Here is a 23,451-nt window from a genome sequence, read left to right as displayed (position 1 = left end):
TATCGGTCTAACTCAGGATCTTGGGGCCACACTTCGCCAGTTCCAGAAAATTGCTCCAGCTCAGACACCCGTTAATAAATTGTTTGTCTCGGTTTATCTAAGGAAGTCTGTTCTCATCGAATGCCATGACAATCACTCAGCAGGTCATCCTGGAATCCATAGAACCATTTAAATACTCTCCCGCTGGCTTTGGTGGCCCACCTTATCTTCTGACATGGAAAAGTTGTGTCTCCTAGCCTCAACCAGCCTTCTTCTAACAGGCCTTGGCCTTTGCTTGTGGACGGAAACTGTGAGTTCATCATAAAAAACATCCTTGACTCAAGAAATGTTCAAAGCCAAGTCCAGTTCCTTGTACATTGGAAGGGGTATGGCCCTGAGGAGCGATGTTGGATACCGCAGAGGAGTCTCCACGCTGAGAGACTCGTTAAGGAATTTTTTAAGAGATTTCCTACAAAGCCTGGATGTCGGGGTTCGTTGACCCCTCCTCAAGGGGGGTACTGTCAGGAGCTGTGACGGTCGTGGGCACCGCCGCAACTCCCCGTCCTTGCTCTCTGGCATCCTGGCCATCGCTATGACAACCGGGACATCACTTCCGGTCTCCTCTTCCTGGTTGCCTAGGCAACAACCGGGACACCTGCATCTCCCTGCCGCCGCGCCTGGCCAGTTGTCAAACAGCCGGGCGCGCGAGCACATGGTTAGTTAGGTCAGCCTCCTAGGGCTGATTGGAGGGCTATTATTGTTGCAGCCTTCTGGCTGATTACTATACAACTGGACACTGCAATGGCTGGCAGGGTCATTCATTAATTAAGTTTAACCTGGGGGTGCTTTTCAGGGCTCTGCTCTGATTGGCTCTTAGCATTATTTAAGGCAGTCAGAACTGAGCCTCACTGCCGGTTATAGCGTTCTGTTCCAGCACTGCTGCCTGCTCCTGTTCCTGTTTGGTGTTGAAATCTTAGATTGATTTACCCGTATATGACCTCTGCCTGTCCCTGGACCTTGAACCATTGCCTGTGACTCTGATCTTTTGCCTGTACCCTGACGTTGAACCATTGCCTGTGACCCAGACCTTTTGCCTGTCCCCAGAATCCGAACCATTGCATGTGACTCTGACCCTGCTGGTACCTGACATCTCCTCCGATGCTCTGTCCAGTCCGCAGATCTCTGACCTGCCTCTGCTCCGTGTACTAGCAGAGCTTAAATATGCATTGCTGCGATTTGCAGCGATCCATATTTAGTTGTATCGCCTCTTCATCATCATCATCATCACCATTTATTTATATAAGAAATCTTATTGATGCATAGACCTGTCACGGACAACCCATCCTGTCTCAGATACAGCAATCTGAACAGCTGGTCATGACTGGTGTTACCTTAATCACAAAGGATTTATTATGGTGTCCTTATGTTCACCAGAACCTTAATAATATTTCACACCTAAATCACATACACATGAGCCTCCCTGGGCTTTGTAAGTTCACAAAGAATCATGGAGAACACACTATATTAAATTTATTTAATCTGAAAAATGTTTCCAAGGCTTATTTACAAAAATTAATATCAAACACATACAATATGTTGCACAAATGATTTTCAGAAATTAAAATAGGAAATAAACACCGGAGTTCCTACTTACAAGTTCAGGAATTGGTGTGTGAGGAGTACACATTGAGAAGAATAGCACATTTCAGTCGTGATAGACCCCTTCAAAGAAATGAACACTGTACTACTGATACAAGGGATTTTTAAACCATTTTTCTTGGTCCTTCATCCCCCACCTTAGGAATTTAATTTTCACCTAAGTTAGATGGATGCCCAAAATGACACAGGGCTTTCGAAGTAAATTATGGATGTCCGGAGACCTGGCATTTCACAAGACCTGAATTCTCACCTCTGCTCATTTGGCCTGGCTAAGTCTAACTCTGCTGCATACACAAACTACTCATAGATCTTATCTATCTCTGGGTCTGGCTACTTTCACAAGACCATTGATACTTGCCTAGGTCAGACTCAGGTCAGTTAACAAAATACACTTTGAAAGGTTACATAAAATATTCAGAGTGTTATACATAAATTCAACAGAAAATAACAATCAGTCATTAGATATACAACATTTTGTCACAAGAACCCTTAGAGCTAAAAATAAATTCAGCTAGACAGTGCAATTTTGCTCCTTGGTAAAAACTATGTTGAGTTGTAGGGGGTGGGGACCAATTTAAAATGTATGGATTTAGAGTGGGAGTGTTAAAATAAAGCTGCTCAGCATTTGTGTGCTACATGAAAAAGTAGGGAGCGTTTTCCTTACATGCAAAAAGAAAATAATTATTTTGTCCAGGTCAAAATTTGCATCCTAAATTAATAATTCAGAGCAATGCTTTAGTAAAGGTCATAGACAGAGCATTTAGGACTGTAGTGGATACAAGATACACCTATTTATACAGTTAGGTATGCTGTCGGGTTCATCCATTGTAGATTTTCCCAGACTACCACTTTCCCACCTATCATCAGTGCCTGTCTTGGATAAACTTCAACGAAAAGTATCACCACAATTTGAATTTCATGTGACAATTGCATTACTAAAGCCTGTTTTGTGCATAAAATCACTTGCAGATAGTGGGCAATAATTAGGTCAAACTGCAGGTGAGTCACTAATTTTTAGAATTATCTTTTTTTTTTAGTCTTCCCAAGTGAATGTTTGATATTGTTATTTTCAGGAACTGATAAAGAAGCATGTTTGAATAAATGTATGTAAAATACACTTTTCTATTAAATTGTTTGTGTCCTTGTGCTGGATTCAAACCTGTCATTGACAGGAGCACACCATCAATACTGCATGGTGTGAGAGCTGTCTACTCACAGCCACAATGCAGACAGGCCTTTGGCAGTTTTAAGATATCTTGACATGCAACAATGTAGTCAGATAAGAAAAGTAGCAGATTAGATTGTTAGAGGTGACAGTTTTTATTGTAAACTCACGTATTAGAGAGCAAAGAAAGTGGCATCTGTGGGTGTTCTAATAGGAGGAGCTGTGCAGATTCCTTGCTAGATGTAGACTAAGTACACTTATGTGCCTCATATGTGTTAAGGAATGAGAGTTTTAGATGTGATACAAAGGATGGAGAGATTGTCTTTTTTTGAGTATTTTCCCAGGTTTATGGAAACTGCAGAGATTTTTTCCCCCCCAAACAACAGGATTTGAGTTTTAAACGTTGTTTGGACTCCATCCTATACTTACTTTTGCACCTTCTAGGTGTATGTGATGCACCCAAACCCTAATATAATAAAACAGGTAAAATTTACAAATTTTATTTATTTAAAACTTAATTGAGGCTTGATAGAGCAGTATTAACAAGAAAGGAACTTTAAAGCAACGTTTTAACCATTTCCCCCATGCACATCTCCATCTTGCATCAAAAACTTGCCACAGAAGGCATTTGCTCAAATGTTCTTTATCAAATCGTGGTACCTTGGTATGTGTGAGGTATGGGCACATTTGTGCAAAATGAAAGGTTCTGTGCATTATCAGTGGTAAAAGAACTGTATCTGCTTATTTGAAATATATGTAGTTACCAGTAGATCACACGGCATTATGCATTATGTCTCAGTGATGTCACTACTTCCTATTAAATTCAGTCACTTCATTCTTTTACCCGGCAACAGTTCTTTTTTTCCCGGGACTGTCCTGACATTCCAGGCAGCCTATAAAGTGGCCTGCTGGGAAAATGGTGTGTGGTTTGCCTGAAATGAGCATGGCGCAGGCAGATTAAGGGGATTTTTAAGTGGATTGAGGCATGGCCTAAATTTTCTAAATTTAATCAGGAAAGTCATGAGGTTTGTATTCTTATGAATATTAGGGCAGCCCACAAAATGAATGCCTCTACTCTGTGTAGGCAATCGGTGCACTTTAAACATGTGGTGAGTAGTTAATTTCATGTGCTCTGAAACTTGTAATTATAAGACATGCCTTTAAATAATTGATAAATCAAGAAACAATATTGTATATATCAATAGTTTAATTAACTCCGTATATTATGTAGTAATCTAATTTCTATCTGTTAATTATGTTAAAAAAATAGAACTCAGTGACACTATTTAGATATTATTTAAAACAAGGTGCATGAACAATAGCACTTAGTTATTACAGGGATTTATGAGTTTCAGATGACATTTTCATATATGCTATAATTAGAGCACCAATCATACTTGTTTCACTGAAAGGTCCTTTTTCTATAAACAAAGAGCTGTTAGTGACAAGTTCCCACTTGCCTGCCGCTGGGACAAGAAATGCAGCTTACACAAGAAGTAATTGTACATGATTGCAATCACACAATTTCATCTGGAAGACTCGCTGGCCTTTTCATATATAGCTTTAAAAAAAACTGGGATAATGAGGCTAAACACAAACTATAATACAGAGTTTATAAAAAGAAACATTTGACGTATTATGCTTTAGCAGTGTAAGTTACTCTAAATATATATAAAATTATACAACATGCAAGCAAATTATCTTGCATTTAGATTTTTATTTTAAAAATATCAAAAAGCTGTTACTATAGTTACTATACATAAGCTTGTTGCTCCACTCTTTGAGAGTTTTTATTTTACATTTGGAACTAAAAATTTGCAGATTATTAGTTTAGTAATGTGCAAATGTTCATATTTACAATAACTGCATGTAGATATCTATGTCTTTGTCCCCTTTGGGTCATGAAATAGACTATATGATGGGAGAAGAGGAGTAGATAGGAATAATTACTGATGTGCTTGCTCTGCCCCAGGACACTCCTTCAAAAAAATGTATGGAAGCTGTACCAATCTCATATTTAAAATATCTAACAAGACTAAGCATATTTGAAGTTGTTTCTTTGTGGCTGCAGAGCATGCATGTTGGACAAGTGGTGTGATACATATGTTCGACCGTTACACAATCAACATTTATATGGTCGACACCATAACATAGACAGGGATGGAAAGTTGACAATAATAACATAAATAGTATTATTAGTTTGACAATTCAAATGTATGCCGTATTTTTAGGTCAACAATTGAAATGTAGACAGTATTATTAGGTCAACAATAATATCCCTAACCCTAAGTCTAACCCTAGCCCTCATCCTAACTAGATAATATTGTCGACATTTCAATTGTCAACCTAATAATACTGTCTACATTTCAATTGCCGGCCTATCGTTGTTAACTTTCTGTATGGCAACCAAATAAATGTCTAGCCCTCGACCGCATACCAGGATGGGTAATTGCAGTATTTTCTCCTTACAGAATGTTTTTGCATGCCTGTTTCTATAAGGTGTAAACTGATGTATGGGCACAATGCAAGTTATATGCAGACATTCACAGAGAGAAGGCATTATGCTTACATTTAAATATAGACATAGAAAAGAAGATAAAATAATGCCTTGTGACCATACACATTGTTCAATTGCAAAAATTTTTATACACGCCCACTGTTAAATAAAAGCATGTGCTAGTTAGTAATACTCCAGAATGAAAACCAAGAGTAGACACAGATAATAAGTAGATAAGCGTGTCACTGTGGGAAAAAAACAGTCTTGTTTCAAATATACAAAGTTTTAAAAATTATACAGATATATATTGTACACTAAGCAAAAATGACGACATGTCAGTCTTGGCACATTCTCTAGACTCGCTTAAGGACTTGTTCACACATTCGCTGGTAAAATGGGCAAAAGCATTTTCATCAATGCGATCATTTATATCATTACCTTGGCCAAACAATGTATATTTCAGATAAGGTTTTCTGTGCTAAGTCACAGCACAACTACCATAACATATCATAGAGAATACTTTAGTCACCTTTTATCGCTGTCTCATCTTTACAGGTGGGAGATGCTGTTTTGGAGAATGCTCGACTTATGCTTCAGACAGAGAATATACAAGCATGTGCAGAAGACTTCAAAGAAAGGTATAGTAATAAATACTGCAGATAACTAATTTTATACATAATTGCATATACAGAATTCTGTACTGCCAGGTGTTTAGCTGTTGTGCAGATACCCTTAGGGTTCTACAGATTCAAGGGGTACACCTTTGGAATGTAACTCAACAGCTCAAAGTGTTGTAAGTGTTAGTAAATGATTACACTTATATGAAGAAAAATCATAGAGTTTCACGTTAAACATTTGCAGACATAAAGGAGTATGTTCTGAAATGTTACACACATTGGGGCTTATTTAGATTTGGACATAAAAGAATTCCCTTTTCCTGTATTTGGAATAAGATGCTTCTTACGATAAGAGCAAACAAAATACCAATGCAACTGAAAAGGTTGATCTCTGTCTCCAACCCCCTATGACGCTCCCCGTGTACGTGAATGTCTGGTCTTGCTATATAACACAGGGGGCCGCAAGTGTCAGATACAGAACAGTGTCACAAATATTGCATAAGATGAATAATTATGACAGGGAAATGCACTTTTGTCCAACACTACAGCAACCCCATCATATGGATCGTTAGATCAAGGCTAAGCAATTTATGGGATCCAGATGTTGAACTTCAATTGACTTGATTCTCAAACTGTTTGTGTACTAAATAAAATGTATGTGTTATATTTAGCAAGGCCAGACAAGTAATGACCTTAGTACATTAACACTGACTTTTAATACATTTTACCAAAATACTGTCCTTTATTAACCCAACCTTACTGCTTGAGTTTTCATCATAGTTATGTCATGATAGGAGTATTGAAGAGAGCATATTTGCACATAATAAGCCAAATAATCATATTTGCACAGTAAGATCCTTTCTTAAGACATACTCACTGTACATAACTGCAGGACTAAAATCACACCTAAAGGAGTAAACTGATTGGTAAGATAAATATTTCAAATTTTTTTAGATTTTCCTTCCTATGTAAATACTTAGCATAATTCTATGAAGTCACAGAAAGCCACAAACAAAATCGTACTCTTATTTGGTATTCATTCTACGCCTGTTGACACATGAATGTGCTCTTTTGCAAGTATGGTAATATGTAAAGAAATAACACACCTATCAATATAGACCATTCACGCTCACAGGAAAGTAACAGAAAAATCATTATTCCAGATCAGAGCCTCTTTGTGCTGAGAAACAAGGAAGCTTTTCTCTTTTACAAAATTCCATCTCTAAGCTGGAATTTACCAGGTAACTTATACTACAAACACAGGATCTATTACACCAAAACATACTAATGTCTATATTTAATTAAAGGTCTGTTAATGATTCCATCAGGCTTGGAACAACTGTGTTTTTTAGCTTTCAATCATGAAGGAAATGCATGAAAGAAATGTACAGACAACAATTTCTCTTAAAAATTACACATATGACTAATTATCTGTATAATATAATTTTCACACATACAGAGTAGAATAGCTGTGTGGATGTCAAGTTTCAGAATAGCAATGTGCTCACCCAGCCTTGATATAGATCAAGTAAAGAGACTAAAAATACTGTCTTTATTTTCCAAGCTTCAGAAAAATAAGTCTGTCATAGGCCAACCAGACTAGAGGGGCTAGAGTTACTAAACTGCGGGTTTGAAAAAGTGGAGATGTTGGCTATAGCAACCAATCAGATTCTAGTTATGATTACTTAGTACATTCTACTAAATGGCAGCTAGAATCTGATTGGTTGCCATAGGCAACATCTCCACTTTTTGAAACCCGCAGTTTAGCAAATATACCCTTAGGACTTGTACAATCAACTTGATTTGATCAGCTATGTCTGGTTATTTTGAGCCACACACACAGACAGCAATTTCATAATCATTTTAGCCTACAATAACCAAATTGATAATGGATTTTGGCATAAATGTGAAAGACTGCTCAAAAACATAATACGTGCACATTTCCTGTGGAAGTGCCCATAATTTAACACCCCCCACCATAGTGCTCACTGAATTAAAAATTGTAACAACTTACCAGCAAATAAATGTCTTAAAAAGGAAAAAAAAATAGAATGCTGAATAGTATTTTAAGCTAGTAAATACAGTGATTGGTCCAGTCACGGTATTACTGTTTCTGTCCATTGGATCTCATAAACAAATCCATCAAAATATAGATTTACTGAAAAATATACTGTATTGTATTCATTTGCCCCAAATATAAATGTTTCACTATAGCAATGTTCTGTTCAAATGTAGTGTCAGACAGTTGCTTTGAATTCTAGGGTTTTTCCAGTCAGGAATGCGTTAACATTAATAGCTCTCAAATCACTGTGGTGGGGGCACATTGAAGTAAATAGGAAACGCTCATCCTCTGCCATATGGCAGCGATTGTGCTGAATATGCTGCATGAAACATTTTCTGGATGCCCGTCTGTCACCACTCTCAGAAATCTATAAAACACTTACCAGTGTAAAATAATAAAATAGTAAAAAAATAATAAAAAAACATAATAAAAAAATAATAAAAAACATAATAATAAAATTATAAAAAACAATTTCTGTAGCTGCACTATTGTGCTCGTTGTCAATCTCCATACAAACACATAAAGTATCAAAAATGTAATAAGTAGCTAAGTTGAAGCATAACAATTCAACTATTTATTAAAAACACAAAATATTTTTAATGAATTAACTTAATGTATTAACTGTGGTTGTTTCTATAAAATTGATGAAAAGCTACACCTCTGCTTTCAGTAAGTAAATTAATATGAAAAGAAAACTTAATTTATTTTCATTTCATTTATATTGCAAAGTTGTTAGTATCATGATTTAACAAATATTATCATTAATTCCTGCTGCCTTGCTGGAAACATATGCATGTAATAAATATGTTTCCTAACTCCTTAAATGTAAGCTGTACATTTTAGCCAGCATGTATGATGTTTATTGTGTTGCCGAGGAGCTTAAATATTGGGATGGTATATAAACAACAACAGAATCATAAATGGCCATGCAAATTATCTTACTATTTAGAAATATATAAAAAAAAAAAAATTAAAATAAAACAAATTGACATTTCTTCTTTAGGGAGATTTCAGAAACATTTTGTTTTATCCATATACTGGCAGTGGACAAAGTGGGGGTGTATACGGGGGTATGTCATATCGCCACTTCTCCTACTGCCTTCATTGTAAAACTATTAAATTTCATTCCCTTACATTTTTCATACCCTCACTTCTAAATTTCCACCTCGAATACAGAATATTAGTATTTTGAATTTAAATGATTGTATTAAAAAATCTATTATCAAACAAATCTGGGTATGTTTATGTTCCTTAATATAAGATTATTTTTTTATCGCATAAGTGTCCCCATCTGAAAGAAGGCAGTAAGCAATGTTTGTGTGCAATTTATCAAATGTATAACAATAATAACACAAGTAGCCAATAAGCACCTGCTATAATGCTATCATCATCACCATTTAGTTATATAGCGCCATTAATTACTAAGCACTGTACAGAGAACTCACATCAGTCCCTGTCCCATTTGGGCTTACAGTCTAAATTCCATAACACACAAACAGACAGACATATAGGCTAGGGTAAATTTGTTAGCAGCCAGTTAACCTACAACTATGTTTTTGGAGTGTGGGAGGAAACCCACGCAAACATTGGGAGAACGAACAAACTCTACACAGATAAGGCCATGGTCGGGAATTGAACTTATGAGCCCAGTGCTGTGAGGCAGAAGTACTAACCACTGAACCACTGTGTTGCTCAATATCCCACCCTATCGTTATTTGTGGCACAGTGGCTGTAATTAACTGTCACACTTTATGAAGCATTGTAAAGTAAAATGATCTGTCACAAGAGTTCACATGATATTTGGAAGCAACTTAATTTTGGAATCATTACTTAAATGTATATAATAAAATCCATATGACATTTCTATCTCGTTCAATTTATAATTAAACTAATCTGTATAAAGAACTTAGTATATTTTGTTTTGTGAATATTCAGCACAACATGAACATTATGATAACTAGTGTTGTTATCATAGTATAAAATAGCAAAATAGTTAAACAGCAGAGAATGACCTATTACCTTACAGTGAAATACAATATTGTTGTTTTTTTTTACATATTCTTTCTTATGGAAACAAAGTGTCAATTCAATTGCAGATATGAGAATGAGCAGCCTTTTAGAAAAGCAGTGGATGAGGAGATACGATCCTTGTACAAAGTGATTGATGATGCAAACTTGACAAAAATGGATTTGGAAAGTCAGATAGAGAGTATGAAGGAGGAACTTGCTTTACTGTCAAAGAACCATGAAGAGGTAAAATAATATTTGATTTATATATTTTTTTTCATGTGTTTCAATTATGGGTGAAATAGTTGAATGGGACTGTAGAGATAGGTGGGTTAAATCAGCTGTAGGTTCACATAAAGGTAATTTTCTATCCTATATCTAATATAGGCCATTTTTATGCACCAAAAAGTGTCTCACAGCAGTTATTTCCACTATCTGTCTAGCATGGGTCCTATTTAGATTTTCAGCTGGGAATAGTCTATCTCACCTTTGTGCTTACTAGGCTAGTGACATATGCCATGTATGTGAAGGAGAGTCTGCATCTAGAGTAGGTTGTGTAAAGGCTAAACCTGATACTACCACAAGAGATACGGGGACTGATTCATTAAGACACACAAAATGAACATAGGGCCTGATTCATTAAGGTAAGGAAAGCAAAAAAAAAAAAAAAGAGTAACTTTGCACCTTGGCACAACCATGTTGCATTGGAAGGGGAGCTAAATTTAAAATGTGGAAACAGATTTATAGTTGGGTAAGGCATGTCCTAGATCAACTTTAAATTTTCAGTGTAAAAATAAAGCTATCAAGTATTTGTGTGCTACATGAAAAATAGACAGTATTTAATTAACTTATGTTAACATGGTTTGTCCAGGAGAAAACTTACACATTTTTTGCCTTACTTTTCTTACTGAATCAGGCCCAAAGTGCGTTTTTTTTTTTTGTTTTTTTTAAATGTGCGTAAATTGGGCATATGCACATCCTTATTCAACTACGGATCTGAAGAAACATCTCTTGTAGAATACAGATGTTGGTACACTCTGCTTATAGGGCACTTCCCGTATTGAGACAGACACAATACACTGCAGGATATGTACAATATACATGTGCAATATAAAGCACCAGGAGAATGCACAGAAAACAAAAAAATTTTTTTTATTATTTTAAGGGGTATTTATTAAACTGCAGGTTTGAAAAAGTGGAGATGTTGCCTATAACAACCAATCAGATTCTAGCTGTTATTTTGTAGACTGTACTCAATAAATGATAACTAGAATCTGATTGGTTGCTATAGGCAACATCTCCACTTTTTCAAACCCTCAGTTTAGTAAATATACCCCAAAGTGTCTCACATATGCCCCTCGGACATTTAAGGGGATTAAATAATACATTTACTGAGAAACATACTTGCTAGAGTTACAGCCTGTTCTGACATCAAACTATTAGTGCAATATATTTACGCAATATGAGCAGCAGGTTAAAGCATGATTGCCTGTAAAATGTTTGTGTCTGGTGACAGGATTACCATTCAGCCCAATCAAAATCATTTCCATTTGAATTAGATTTTTATTATTTATATAAAATAATAAAATTGGCTTTCTCCCGCAACTGTGAGGGGATTGGAAGATGCTCACCTTACAATACCCCAGCTCCTCAGATCCTTGGTCTAACAGTCAGCGTTACAAAGGACAATTTACAGTGTAATCCTGTCGGAAATTTGTCCTGTGTTGATATGCTATTTAAAATTAGTAAGAAGTTTGTTAATCCATGCACAAAAATGACAATGTGGATCTTTAGGACGTGAAGACACTATACATGCAGCTGGCAGGATCTCAGCTGGAAGAAGTGGACACTCGAATTGGTACAGGACTTGATGATATATTAGAGACCATTAGAATCCACTGGGAGAAAGACATTGAGAAGAATAGAGCTGAAGCTGGTGCTCTTCTTCAAGCTAAAGTAAGTGAACTTTTACACTTCGATGTAACAATAAATCAATGCAGTATTTTGCAGCATACAGTACCCAGTCCTATCTACAAGCATGATAGCCCCATGTATGTAAAATATAGGACTATCAGTGTGTGATAACATATGTAACTAGCATTACGGAACGCTAGAGTAGTTAAGGGATATTCTAGAGGAAGAATGCTGCATGTGGGAGTTGTGTCTGCTGTGTTCCAAGAAACAGTTCCAGACATTCAATCTCTAGGGACATAAACAAAAATTCAGCAGTCACATGGACCTGATCATTCTTGTGACTTGGCTGTAAATCCAACGTCAGCAACATCTAACTTGTAACTGTTTGCTTGGTTATATAGTTATATATTTATCTTTATTTATATAGAGCCTGCATATTATGCAGCACTTTACAGAAAACATTCCATCATTTACATCTGTCCCTGCCCCACAGGAGCTTACAATCTAAAATATCTACCACACAAAAAATACACTCTAAGGTTAATTTTGTCAGAAGCCAATTAACTATACTTGTCTACTCACGTGGAAAGTCTGGAGACTCCTGAATTTCATGTATTTATCCAGAACTCCCGGCAACCCTACCGCATCCTACCTACTTCCTAAAGAAGTGGATGGAATGGGGGGTCTCAATGAAGTGATTTGCGGTGAATTTCGTAATTTTATTTCTGTCCCCAATGTCATGATGATGCTATTGTGCGGACAGGGCCAAAATAGCACGAATCGCTGTGTCATGCCCCCCTCCCACCACTGCAGTTGCCACTAGACCTCCACTCTGAGATATCGTGAAGAGGAGTTATATGAAGTTAGCTAATAGGCAATCAAATTAACAGTTTGATTTTGAACTGTGACTGAAAACCAAAGCACCTGGAGGAAGCAAACATGGGGAGAACATACAAACTCCACAAAGATAGTGCCCTGGTCAGAATTGAACCCATAGCTCCATTGCTATGAGAAGCCAATGCTAATCACAGTGTCACCATGCTGCCCAGTATACTGTGTCATCTATAATGACCTTTTAACAAATTCAAGAGCAGTGTCTGTTGTAAAAGAAAATAACTGGTGAAAAATATATATAACATTATTAAAGTTAATGACAGTAATTTGTAATTACTCTCTCTGCAGCAAGCTAAAATAATGGGACAATAAGAAGATTGAAAGGCATTACACTATTCAGTACTATGCCCCTTTGTGGAAAGGATCCAATTAGAAGTAGTAACCTTTTTATGATATATAGCTTCCAAAATTCCATTGAGGGAACGTGGGACAAAAGATGGCCGTGCTTCCAATTCACCCAGCCATTACCTCGATCTGCCCAGCCACACAACCATTTATCTTAGACTGGAGCCACTGAGAGTAATCCCTGGTGTGCCTGTTTTTTGGGTACGAGCTGATTTAACAGCTTTGGCCTGTGCTGCACCTAAGAAGAGTGTGACTAAAGCTGGGTACACACTACAGTCATTTTATGCAATTATGGTGCAGATCACACAATAAACGACCATTTGGTCAGATAATGCATTAGTGTGTACTCTCCCATGATCATGTTTTATCGCACCAAGGACATATTGTTTGATTTGGTTTTCTTAACTTCTTAAAAATCACAATCAACAATGGAACGATGTCAGGCAAATGTGGAAGTATGTTCGTACTCAGGACCAGCAGTCTAGGCAGATCTCTATCTGGGGTAAAATTATCAAGCTGCAGGTTTGAAAAAGTGGAGATGTTGCCTATAGCAACCAATCAGATTCTATTGTCATTTTGTAGAATGTACTAAATAAATGATAACTAGAATCTGATTGGTTGTTATAGGCAACATCTCCACTTTTTCAAACTCGCAGCTTGATTAATTTACCCCATGATCTTTTCAGTAGATAGTTATGAGAGATGAAGAGCACAGATCTGAAGGTAAATTGTGTAGGTGTGTACACATAAATCTGCATGCTCATCTGAACTTTCAGTCATTGGTAAAATCGCTACAGAAATCGCATCTGCAGTAATTGTCTGTAGTGTGTACCTAGCTTTAGACCAAACTCCTAAATCAGAAGACCCCCACACATTTTAATGCCTAAAATTAAGGCTATCTTATGAAAATAAAGAGGCGTTGATGGAGTATGATTATTGCACATTGCCAGGTCCAAATTTCTACCACAAAGGCCACATAACCAGTATTCTGTTTTGTTCATAAATGTTAACTATCCCTGACTTCTGACATGCATCTGTTTAGCAGATAGTAAATAAGTTAAACATATGTTGATGTCCTTTGCAGGGCCAGATTTAGTGTTAAGAACAGCAAACATATGAATTGCCGAACCAGAGGTTAAAATGGCAGCTTTCTCAGCACAGTGCATGTGTCAGATCTGTTTTGCATCAGTAAAGAGAGATGAACTGAGAGATTGTGAAAAATCCACTGCTGTGAGCTTAACTGAGTAGGGTAAATGCCGCAATATACTGCTCTATGATAAGAGCTGTAAAAGATTAATGGCTATTGGATAGTACAGGACTTAGAGCACTAAGGGCTCTGTGTCTAGAGACTTTAATAATAATGTAAGACCAGTCCCACTGCTTGGCAAAATCACTATTAAGGGTTTAAAAATGGAGACAATATTGCATGACATAATGCATATCAGCAATGTTTGATTTATGTTTATACTTATATAACTAGTTATTATGCATCATCATGGAGCAATTTCCATCAAAAGCTCATCACAAAACTTACATGAAGGAAACAGGGTTCTTCCAAAATAGTAGTTCATTCAACACCTCTGATGCTAACAGTGGTGAATTATTAAGATTACCATTGCCCCTGCACTGTAACCCAAAAGTGCCCCCCACTGCTTCCTGTGTCAAACCTACCTGTATACATAAATCAACTTTATTATTTGTGGGACAGCAAAATAAAATGGTAGAGATACACCTAGCATATAAAGATAAGTGATAATGTGCAGACGACCCTACTCACAATAAGAAAGACTGAGATTTACAGTCAGGGGCAGAACTCTGCATCGCTGGGCCCCATAGCAAAATTTGTATGGGTCCAGTGATGCAGCTCTAACCCCCTGAGCCCCCTGCTCTGCTCTGAAAATATCAGAAAACGAGCCACTTCTGAGTATACGCCCTCTGCTTAGGCACTGCTCAGAAGAAGGCTCTGCTCTTCTCAGAACAGAGTGGATGCCTCAGGGTGTAATATGGGGGTCATGGAGGTGCAGGGGTCTCCTGTGTTGGCCACAGAGGGATAGGGGCTCCAGGATTACTCTGACCCCTGCACCTTTGGGCCACATAGCAGTCGCACCACCAGCATCCAGGGTAGTTCAGCCACTGTGTACAGTCAACAAATACAAAAAAAATTAGCAATCTTTGGAAACTGGTTGCCCAAGCTAGGTAAGCACAGGGCTGTCTAAAGGGACCTCAAGCTCTGCTATTTGTCTGCACTGTAATCTGCTCCATGTTGTTTAATCTAGTTCTGTACAAATGGGGCCAGAGATGTCGGGCCCCCTACTACTCTGGGTTACAGGTGGCCACTTCATATGCTCTTAAAATAATCCACTACTAGGTGTTAGGAGTTTGGTTCTGACAGCATGCTATCCATGTGATTAGTATAGAGATATGTATTATTATATGATTACTGCTCTAAATCATTCAGATGTTTCCTGGTATAAATCATATGGCGTTAGCATTGTAACCTGTAATTATTCTGTCCATATAATAAGCTTTCAAATAAAATATGTTTTTCAGAAAGTTGTACTTATTACTAGGGAAAGGCATTTTGGCTCACACAACATATATTCGACTATCTCCCACCCTATCATGCTCCTGTAATCACTAAAATTATCTTGCATCAGTGAATTCTGACTAGAACTTGTATTAATAGTTTGATGCTGACTTGTCCGGTTAGTGTACAACTCATCTGAATGTGCAAATAATCTTCATTCACCAGTAGCAGTAGCTTCAACTCCTATCTCCAGTTCAGTAACCCAAACAAACGTCTATTTTAGACCCTGATTCCCCTGTCTCACTTTCATTACAAAAGTGACCTTCTTTTCTGCCTGATTTTGTCACGAACGCACAGCCTGTCCCAGATACAGCAATCTGAACAGATGGCCGTGACTGGCGTCACTTAGCAATTAATACACCTTTTCTGCCACCACAAAGGATTTATTATGGTGTCCTTACGTTCACCAAAACCAATTGTTAATATTTCACACTTAAATCACATTCACATTTAGTATGAGCAACCCTGGGCTTCGTAAATTCACAAAGAATCACGGAGAATACACTAGATTAAATTTATTTAATCTGAAAAAAGTTTCCAAGACTTATTTACACAAATTAATAATAAGACATACAATAAATTTGCTCAAATAAGTTTCAGAAAATAAATTAGGAAATAAAATCAGACTTACTACTTACTAGTTAAAACCTGGTGTGTGAGGGAACACAATTGAGGGCAATGGCACATTTCAGTCTTCATAGACTCCCTCATGAAAATGCACAATCTGATGTCATAAGCAGAAGATTTAAAACCTTTTATCCACAAAGCCCTCACCCCCCCAACTTTGGAATTTAGCTGTCAATAAAGACAAATTGATCTCCCAAATGTCCCAGGGCTTTTGAAGTGAGCTAGGGATGTCCTGAGATCGGAATGTTCACAGGGCCTTGAGTTCTCACCTCTGCTCCTTCACCTTGGCTAGATGGTTACAACTTTGGGCTTCAAACTCCTCCAAGATCCTTATCTATCCTTGGTCTGGCTAATTTCAACAAATATTGACACTTGCATAGGTTTCAGACTTATGTCATTTAGCAAAGCACACATTGAGATTAAATTACAAGGTTACATAAAATATTCACATTGTTACACATGAATTAAACAGAAAATAACAATCAGTCATTAGATATACTACATAATCATCACAGATGTATTTAGCTGAATGGATAAACTCCACCATTGGCTCCAAATGTTTAACAATGTAGTATATTTTTAACTGTGTTTCAACAATGTTATGGTATTGTGTAAAATATGTAGTGTGATATGCAGTGTATTATGATTATATGTGTCCTGAAGACAACCACAAAAAAGTACTATATGTCCATTCAAGATGCTGGTAACCAGGCTATACTGCATACAATGCCCATGGGGATTTGGTGTTGAGTAGGTTCAGCTATAAGTTTTGCACAAGTTTATGCAGATGTAGAACTGTACATTTACCTTACATTTTAAATTATGTAAAGAATAATTACCAAGCAGTAGGGATAATAACAACAACAGAAAAGTAAAGGGTCAGATTTTCATCACCTGTAATTGGTGACAACTATTGTATGGTATTGAAATTATTACTCTATTTTCACACTAACAGCAATCAGTAGCTCTGCCAGCATTACAAAGACAGGATGAAGAAGTTGTTGAGAGTCTGAGAGACGAGTTCCATGATACAGCATGCAAAATCCAGAGCCTGCAGGCCGAGACGGAGTCCCTGAGGACACTGGTATGTATAGCTGTTGTACTGTTACATTAGAAATTCTAAGGAAATGGGGCTAAAGAAATCTGGACACATACTGTTGCACAGTTTGACGACCATTTTCAGTGGTGTGCCATTTGTATGTCCTATACACACAATATGCACTAGGATCACACTTAGGCTCAAATAAATGAATGCATTTAATAATATAAACTCCTCTTTTATTGTATATATGTATATATATATATATATATATATATATATATATATATATATATATATATTTATTATGTGAGAGTAAATCGGTACTCTTCGCGGACAATATGCTACTCATGATCTCTGATCCCAATAGATCTGTGCCCACTATCATTCATACTATTCACGGATCTAGTTTTTTTGCAGGCTACAAAATAAATTTTGATAAATGTGAACTGATGCTGTTATCGGGAATTCAAGATATTACGTGTAGTGTGGGACTCACCTCTAAGTTCTTATTATCTCCCACTAAAATCAAATATTTAGGAATTTACATTTCTGCTAAATTATATAATCTATATGTCTTTAACTACCCACCTATTATCAAACACATATTATCACTTATGCTTAATTGGCAAAATCTCCCACTATCCCTCTTGGGCTGCAATGCTACCATTAAAAGCATCTTTTTTCCAAATTATCTTATCCACTTCAAATACTCCCAACAGGCCTAACTAAGTCTGATGTACACCACATTATTTTCTAAATTTTTATGGCAATCCACGAAACCACGTATAGCCAGACACAAACTGATCCTTGGAAAGCCCCAAGGAGATTTAGGATTGCCAGAAATACTTTCCTTTACATGAGCTTCCTTGTTCCGCTACGCTTTAGATTGCCTCCTACAACATGAACATTTTACAAACCAAGGACTGGAAAACACATTATTCCACCCATATTCCACAGCGGCTTTACTACACAGTTTCATCATAATATCCTATGCAAAGATAAATCTTGGATTCACATTAATAAGAAATATAACAGAGACTTCAAAAAAACTAGATTCCGTCCAATTTGGGGCAATCCACATTTCCTCTATGTCTAGAAAATGCATATTTTTTAGTGTTGTGGGTGAAAGGGATAATAGCAATCAAAGATGTAATTGACTTGGGAGGCAAACTCTATACTTTCCAACAATTGCAAGAAAAACTGGTATACTCAATACAATTACCGATAATATCACCTGAAAACCCTGACAGTTTAGATACCTTACTCTTCTTTATAAAATCACCACCCTTAGGATTCAATACCTATACACTGATCTCATCCATACAGACCAAGCAGCCACCTAGAAACGCAACGTTTGAGGCATGGCAAAAAGATATTACTTTGAATCCAAATGGAAATGCCTAACCTCAACTTGTCTTCTAACCTAAAAACATTTCATTGAGCTTACATTCATCAGTCTAGATGTGTCCCCAATCCCTCCAACCTTGGGTGAACTCTAGACAGCCTTATTAGACATTATCTATCTAGACAGAAAAGCTACACTCCCTAATATCGAAAAAGGGGTAATAAAGTTTCACAAAAAATGGGGATTGTACATCGAATCATTAGCATCTCCTATTCAACAAAATATTTTTGAACTCACTACGTGGTATCTTCTGAGGCAACTGGGCAGAAGCTAGATACACCTTTGCCTCCCAACAATTGACCCCCTACAATCTATAACTGCTATAATTAGATTCATCTTTTGTTACCACCCTTCATATCCCTCCCCCATATGTATATACGCTTTTTACCTAAATATTTCCTTACCATTAGAATTTATTCCTGCTTTACCGTAGACAATTATCGTTCCTTCAATTCCCCTATTTCTATCCTCTCAATCCCAATTATCCCTATTTGACTTCTTTTCTTTTTCTCAGATATTCTTTATTCTTATACATTATAATATTATATTTATACACATAAAATACTTATTTTGTTTGATATGCTCAAACAATTCCAAAGCTGGATTTCCCCTTTCACAAGTTAACACATCTATTGTTTATGGTATCATTATCAATATATCATTATATGTTTATCTTTATAAGTTGTGTATATATTTATTGTCCTTATTATTGTTTTTTCCCCTTTTAAAAACAATAAAAAGTTGTAAACTAATAACACAAACAAGCAGTTCCCTGAAAATAATCAGAAAAGGTCAAATTTAATGACATCTTACCTTCTGGAGCTACTTAACTCCTCCCCAGAGCCCCGGGGGACTGTTTTTCCAGGGGTTCTGTGTGTTATCTCACAGGACTGTCTGAATACTGGGGCAGTGTGAAGATATGGAGTGGGGTTTGAGCTTTAACAGTATCTAAATACAACCCATTATTACCTGACAGTACCCCAGCAATATTGAACATATTTTATCAACATTCAAATATTCTTTTGGCTTGAGCAACTGACTGACTTCTAGCAATGTACTAAAGTACACTATGCTAGGGGAAGGATGTAGATGAATCTTCTTATTGTGGTAATGGGGATAGATCAGCTTCAAGTTATATTATTTATAAACCTATGCATATAATGTTGAACATTGTAATCTTAAGTCTGGAATTCCACCGAGAGTCAATTAAAATTTGCCATGATTCCAACAATTTCTTCTTGACACTCTCTTTTTAGCAGTTGCCAATTTAAAAAAAGGCACAATATGACACTGCCAGGTGTTGTCAGCTCCAATTTGTGGCTTGGAAAACAGGAGGGGTAGGTAAATGTATGGGGACAGGGGCTGGGGCTTAAAGTAAATTATGATAAAAGTGATATCTGATCAAAGTTTATACTTTACAAAGTTACTTACATTATGTACATAACAATGTTTTTATATACTTCCAGAAAAGAGGTTTGGAGAACTCTTTGTATGATGCTAAACACTGGCATGATATTGAGCTCCAGAATTTGGGCTCTGTGATCACTAAGTTGGAAGCAGAACTAGAGGAAATTAAAGGTGAAACTGAGCAGCATCAAAGGGATCGGGAGCATTTGCTGTCCCACAAGTTGCAACTTGAGAAGGAAATAACAGCATATCACTCTATCCTGGATGGAGAGGAAAGCAGGTAGGTACACAAAATGCCAAGAGTGTCTCAAGATAGTTTTATGAAAGTACTACAGCCTGCTTTCTATTAGGTGGTGCTGGTGGCAGTGTCTTAACAAACTGTAACTACTGAGTTAAAGACGTGTCAGGCTTACCTCAGGCGTACAAGTGAATATACTCAAATCCTATATTAGTGTAAAGAAGTGGCATTACAGTGGTAAAATTAAATTTGTACTCAGTATAATGTAATGAAGTGTCATATACACAAGACATGTACTGTGTTATTAATAAATTCAAAAGTTGAATTTTACATATAAAATTTAATAATAAAGACACATATACCTGTCTTTTAGCACTTTAAAAATGGCAATCTTCTTTCCTGCAGTAGTGCAACTGGAAACAATAAACACGTAATCTGATTAGATGGTCGAGACTTGATGCAATATTTGTACAATGCTAATGAATTAGCCAAAGAGATCAATGCGCAAGCAGCCAACCAGAAGAGGCTAGATCAGGGCGCGAGGTTTTTTGTGGGCTGCAGAATTATTGGGGGTAGAAAATTGTGACATATATGTAGACTACTTATGCCACTAGCAATTGGCACTGGCTAAACCCAGTCCTTTACAGGGACCCCTGCAAGAGAGTGATTTAATTCATCACAGAAAACCCTCAGTTTGAGGCCCCCAGGCTTGTCTCACTAGGTGACTGCTGCCAGACAGGAGAATGGGAGATATCAGCCAAGGTCAGGGTTGGCAGCTAAGGTGCAAATCAGAGCACAATCTAAGGTCAAGGGCAGGCAGTATCAGCGGCATGATACTGAAGGCATGCACCAACACCCCGTGATGCACCTAATTAGTAGTGCAATAAATTGTGTGTCATCTCGGGTATGCGCACAGGACCATGCATGTGATTAGGACCGCACGGAATGCAAGTGAACCCAACCAAAGTGTCTGAAGTACATGGACAGATTAATGACACAAAGGGGCTGATGGAGAGTCAGCGCTACACCAGTTTGTGTGACATATCTTGCATGAAATTGCTTTACATATGCCCAGGAAAATTGACGCACGCTTATATGCCTATGCAGATTTACGTGATTCTGTGACTTATGCCAACCTGCGTCTAGAGAGGCTGGACAGATCAGGGCAGGACATTCTAAAGTAGACCGAGTACTGTAAGAGCATGTTTGCGCAATTGCAACCTGGAAAAAAGGAACATATACGCCATATTATTTGTGTTTATGCACAAGACAGGGATATGTTTCTGCTATATTAGACAGTTTTTTTTCAGTTTTATTGATAACTATAGCGAATGAGTTTGTTGAACATAAAACAAATAGATAAAGACATGAGCGCAAGTGGGACCTAAGTGTCTCTGACACATATCTGGCGTAAACCATGCGCATATGCTGCTGATGCTGGACTGCTCAGCTGCGTGTAATACACAGTATACACTGTCTTTACGTACAGCTTTTTATGGCATAAGCTACACCTTGGATCAGGCTCCAAGTTTACAAGCCTTTCAGTAAATCTTTGTCTTTTCTGTTATGTAAGTCCAAACAGGCAACCTCCTGCATAAAGCTGAAAGAGAGTATAACGGAGACTTGTTTAGTTAAGTATAAAGCCTATTTCAGTAATATTATTCAGCTCAGTAATACATTCTAATTTCAAATGTTGGTTTTACTTTTTAAAGGTATATTAAATAATAAAATTATATTAATGAACACATCCTTCAAAGAGTTCTCTACAGCTTCTGTTGTTATATTTCTAAAATGAATGCAATCTCATTGGCCTTTCGTTTTTCACGAGGTCATTGCAAATTCTGTGACTTCTTTTATGTACATTTCCAATTGTACTTACCGATCGGTAGTTCCCATCTGCAGGGACTTTTATCAGTGGTTTTTCAAGCAATTAGATAGGTGGAAGAAGACACAAGGGTGTACCCTTACGGGTGAGAACTATTTAAATTTAAGTCCATCTGATCCCTCATACTTTTCTGTCCCCTTTCTTGTTATCTACTTTGATATCTGACTGATCTAGAAACCTGTAGAAAAAATATCAGACAGATAGGTAGGTGGGAGAAGAATTATTAACTGGGACCCTGGTGCCCTCAAAATAGTGTATAATCTTATATCATTGTAACATCATCTATGTAATAGCATACTACTACTATGTAAATTTACTCACTATTTGTTCTATTTTATTTGTAGATGATGTTTCAGAAAACACTCCAATGATGACAGTGCTCACAGACATGACAAAGATTAAGTCACATCAACTCTGCCATGGAATGATTCAGTGCTATATTTGGATGTACCACTATAGGCCTGGTTTTTATTTTGTTTGTTTTGTGTGCATTCCAGATGAAATAGCTTGCAGACTGAAAACATGGTTTTGAATAATTTAGAAAAAGGAAAGTGAATCTGCATATTACCCTCTAATATTTTCACACTGTTCAAATCTGATTCTAATAATAAAGCAAAAACAAACACAGCATATTCTAGGATTGTTCATTTGAAGAGCGATCTTTGTACTGCTAGCTCAATAGTGATTAGAAATGCAAAGTCCACATCCATTTAAATGTCACTTCTGGGTATATCAATGTCTGAAGGCATTTTTAATACATTGTGATACACAGGTAAAATGGATATTCAGCCTACAGATCAAACAGATACCTGAAGAAAGAATATACAAGTTATTCCTGACAACAGACCTGAATTTTCAAGGACTATCAAGCCCAGGGACTGCGACTCAGTTCAGCAGCCTATTAGGAACATTATAAAGGAAAAATATGCAGGTAGCCCACAATAGGACCAGCCCGTGGGGCAGTTGTTCATCTGACCCCCAGCCTCTGGTCAAACCTGTATTTTTGAAAAGGGCACATAGTCCTGGGCCTAGGGAGACATAGTTACAAGGGCGCACTTTGTTCACTATGCACATCATTGGTTTTCTTTTCTAAATTCTGTTTAATTTAGAATTTACATATT

The 23,451-nt window shown here is 37.0% G+C and overlaps 1 protein-coding gene across 1 annotated transcript in view; it reads left to right on the top strand.

Annotated features, from left to right (window-relative positions):
• Nucleotides 1–22,899, top strand: part of BFSP2 (beaded filament structural protein 2) — a 33,603-nt gene extending 10,704 nt beyond the window's left edge. The window contains exons 2-7 of the mRNA XM_075211272.1: nucleotides 5,856–5,938; nucleotides 10,076–10,232; nucleotides 11,781–11,942; nucleotides 17,309–17,437; nucleotides 20,267–20,487; nucleotides 22,675–22,899. Coding sequence (XP_075067373.1) covers nucleotides 5,856–5,938; nucleotides 10,076–10,232; nucleotides 11,781–11,942; nucleotides 17,309–17,437; nucleotides 20,267–20,487; nucleotides 22,675–22,678 — 756 coding nt within the window. The 3' untranslated portion in view covers nucleotides 22,679–22,899. The remainder of the gene's footprint in view (nucleotides 1–5,855; nucleotides 5,939–10,075; nucleotides 10,233–11,780; nucleotides 11,943–17,308; nucleotides 17,438–20,266; nucleotides 20,488–22,674) is intronic.
• Nucleotides 22,900–23,451: the final 552 nt, after the last annotated feature.

Source organism: Mixophyes fleayi, chromosome 5, assembly GCF_038048845.1.
Source record: "Mixophyes fleayi isolate aMixFle1 chromosome 5, aMixFle1.hap1, whole genome shotgun sequence".
In the NCBI taxonomy this organism is placed as follows: Eukaryota; Metazoa; Chordata; class Amphibia; order Anura; family Limnodynastidae; genus Mixophyes; species Mixophyes fleayi.
This window is presented reverse-complemented; position numbering and strand designations above follow the sequence as displayed.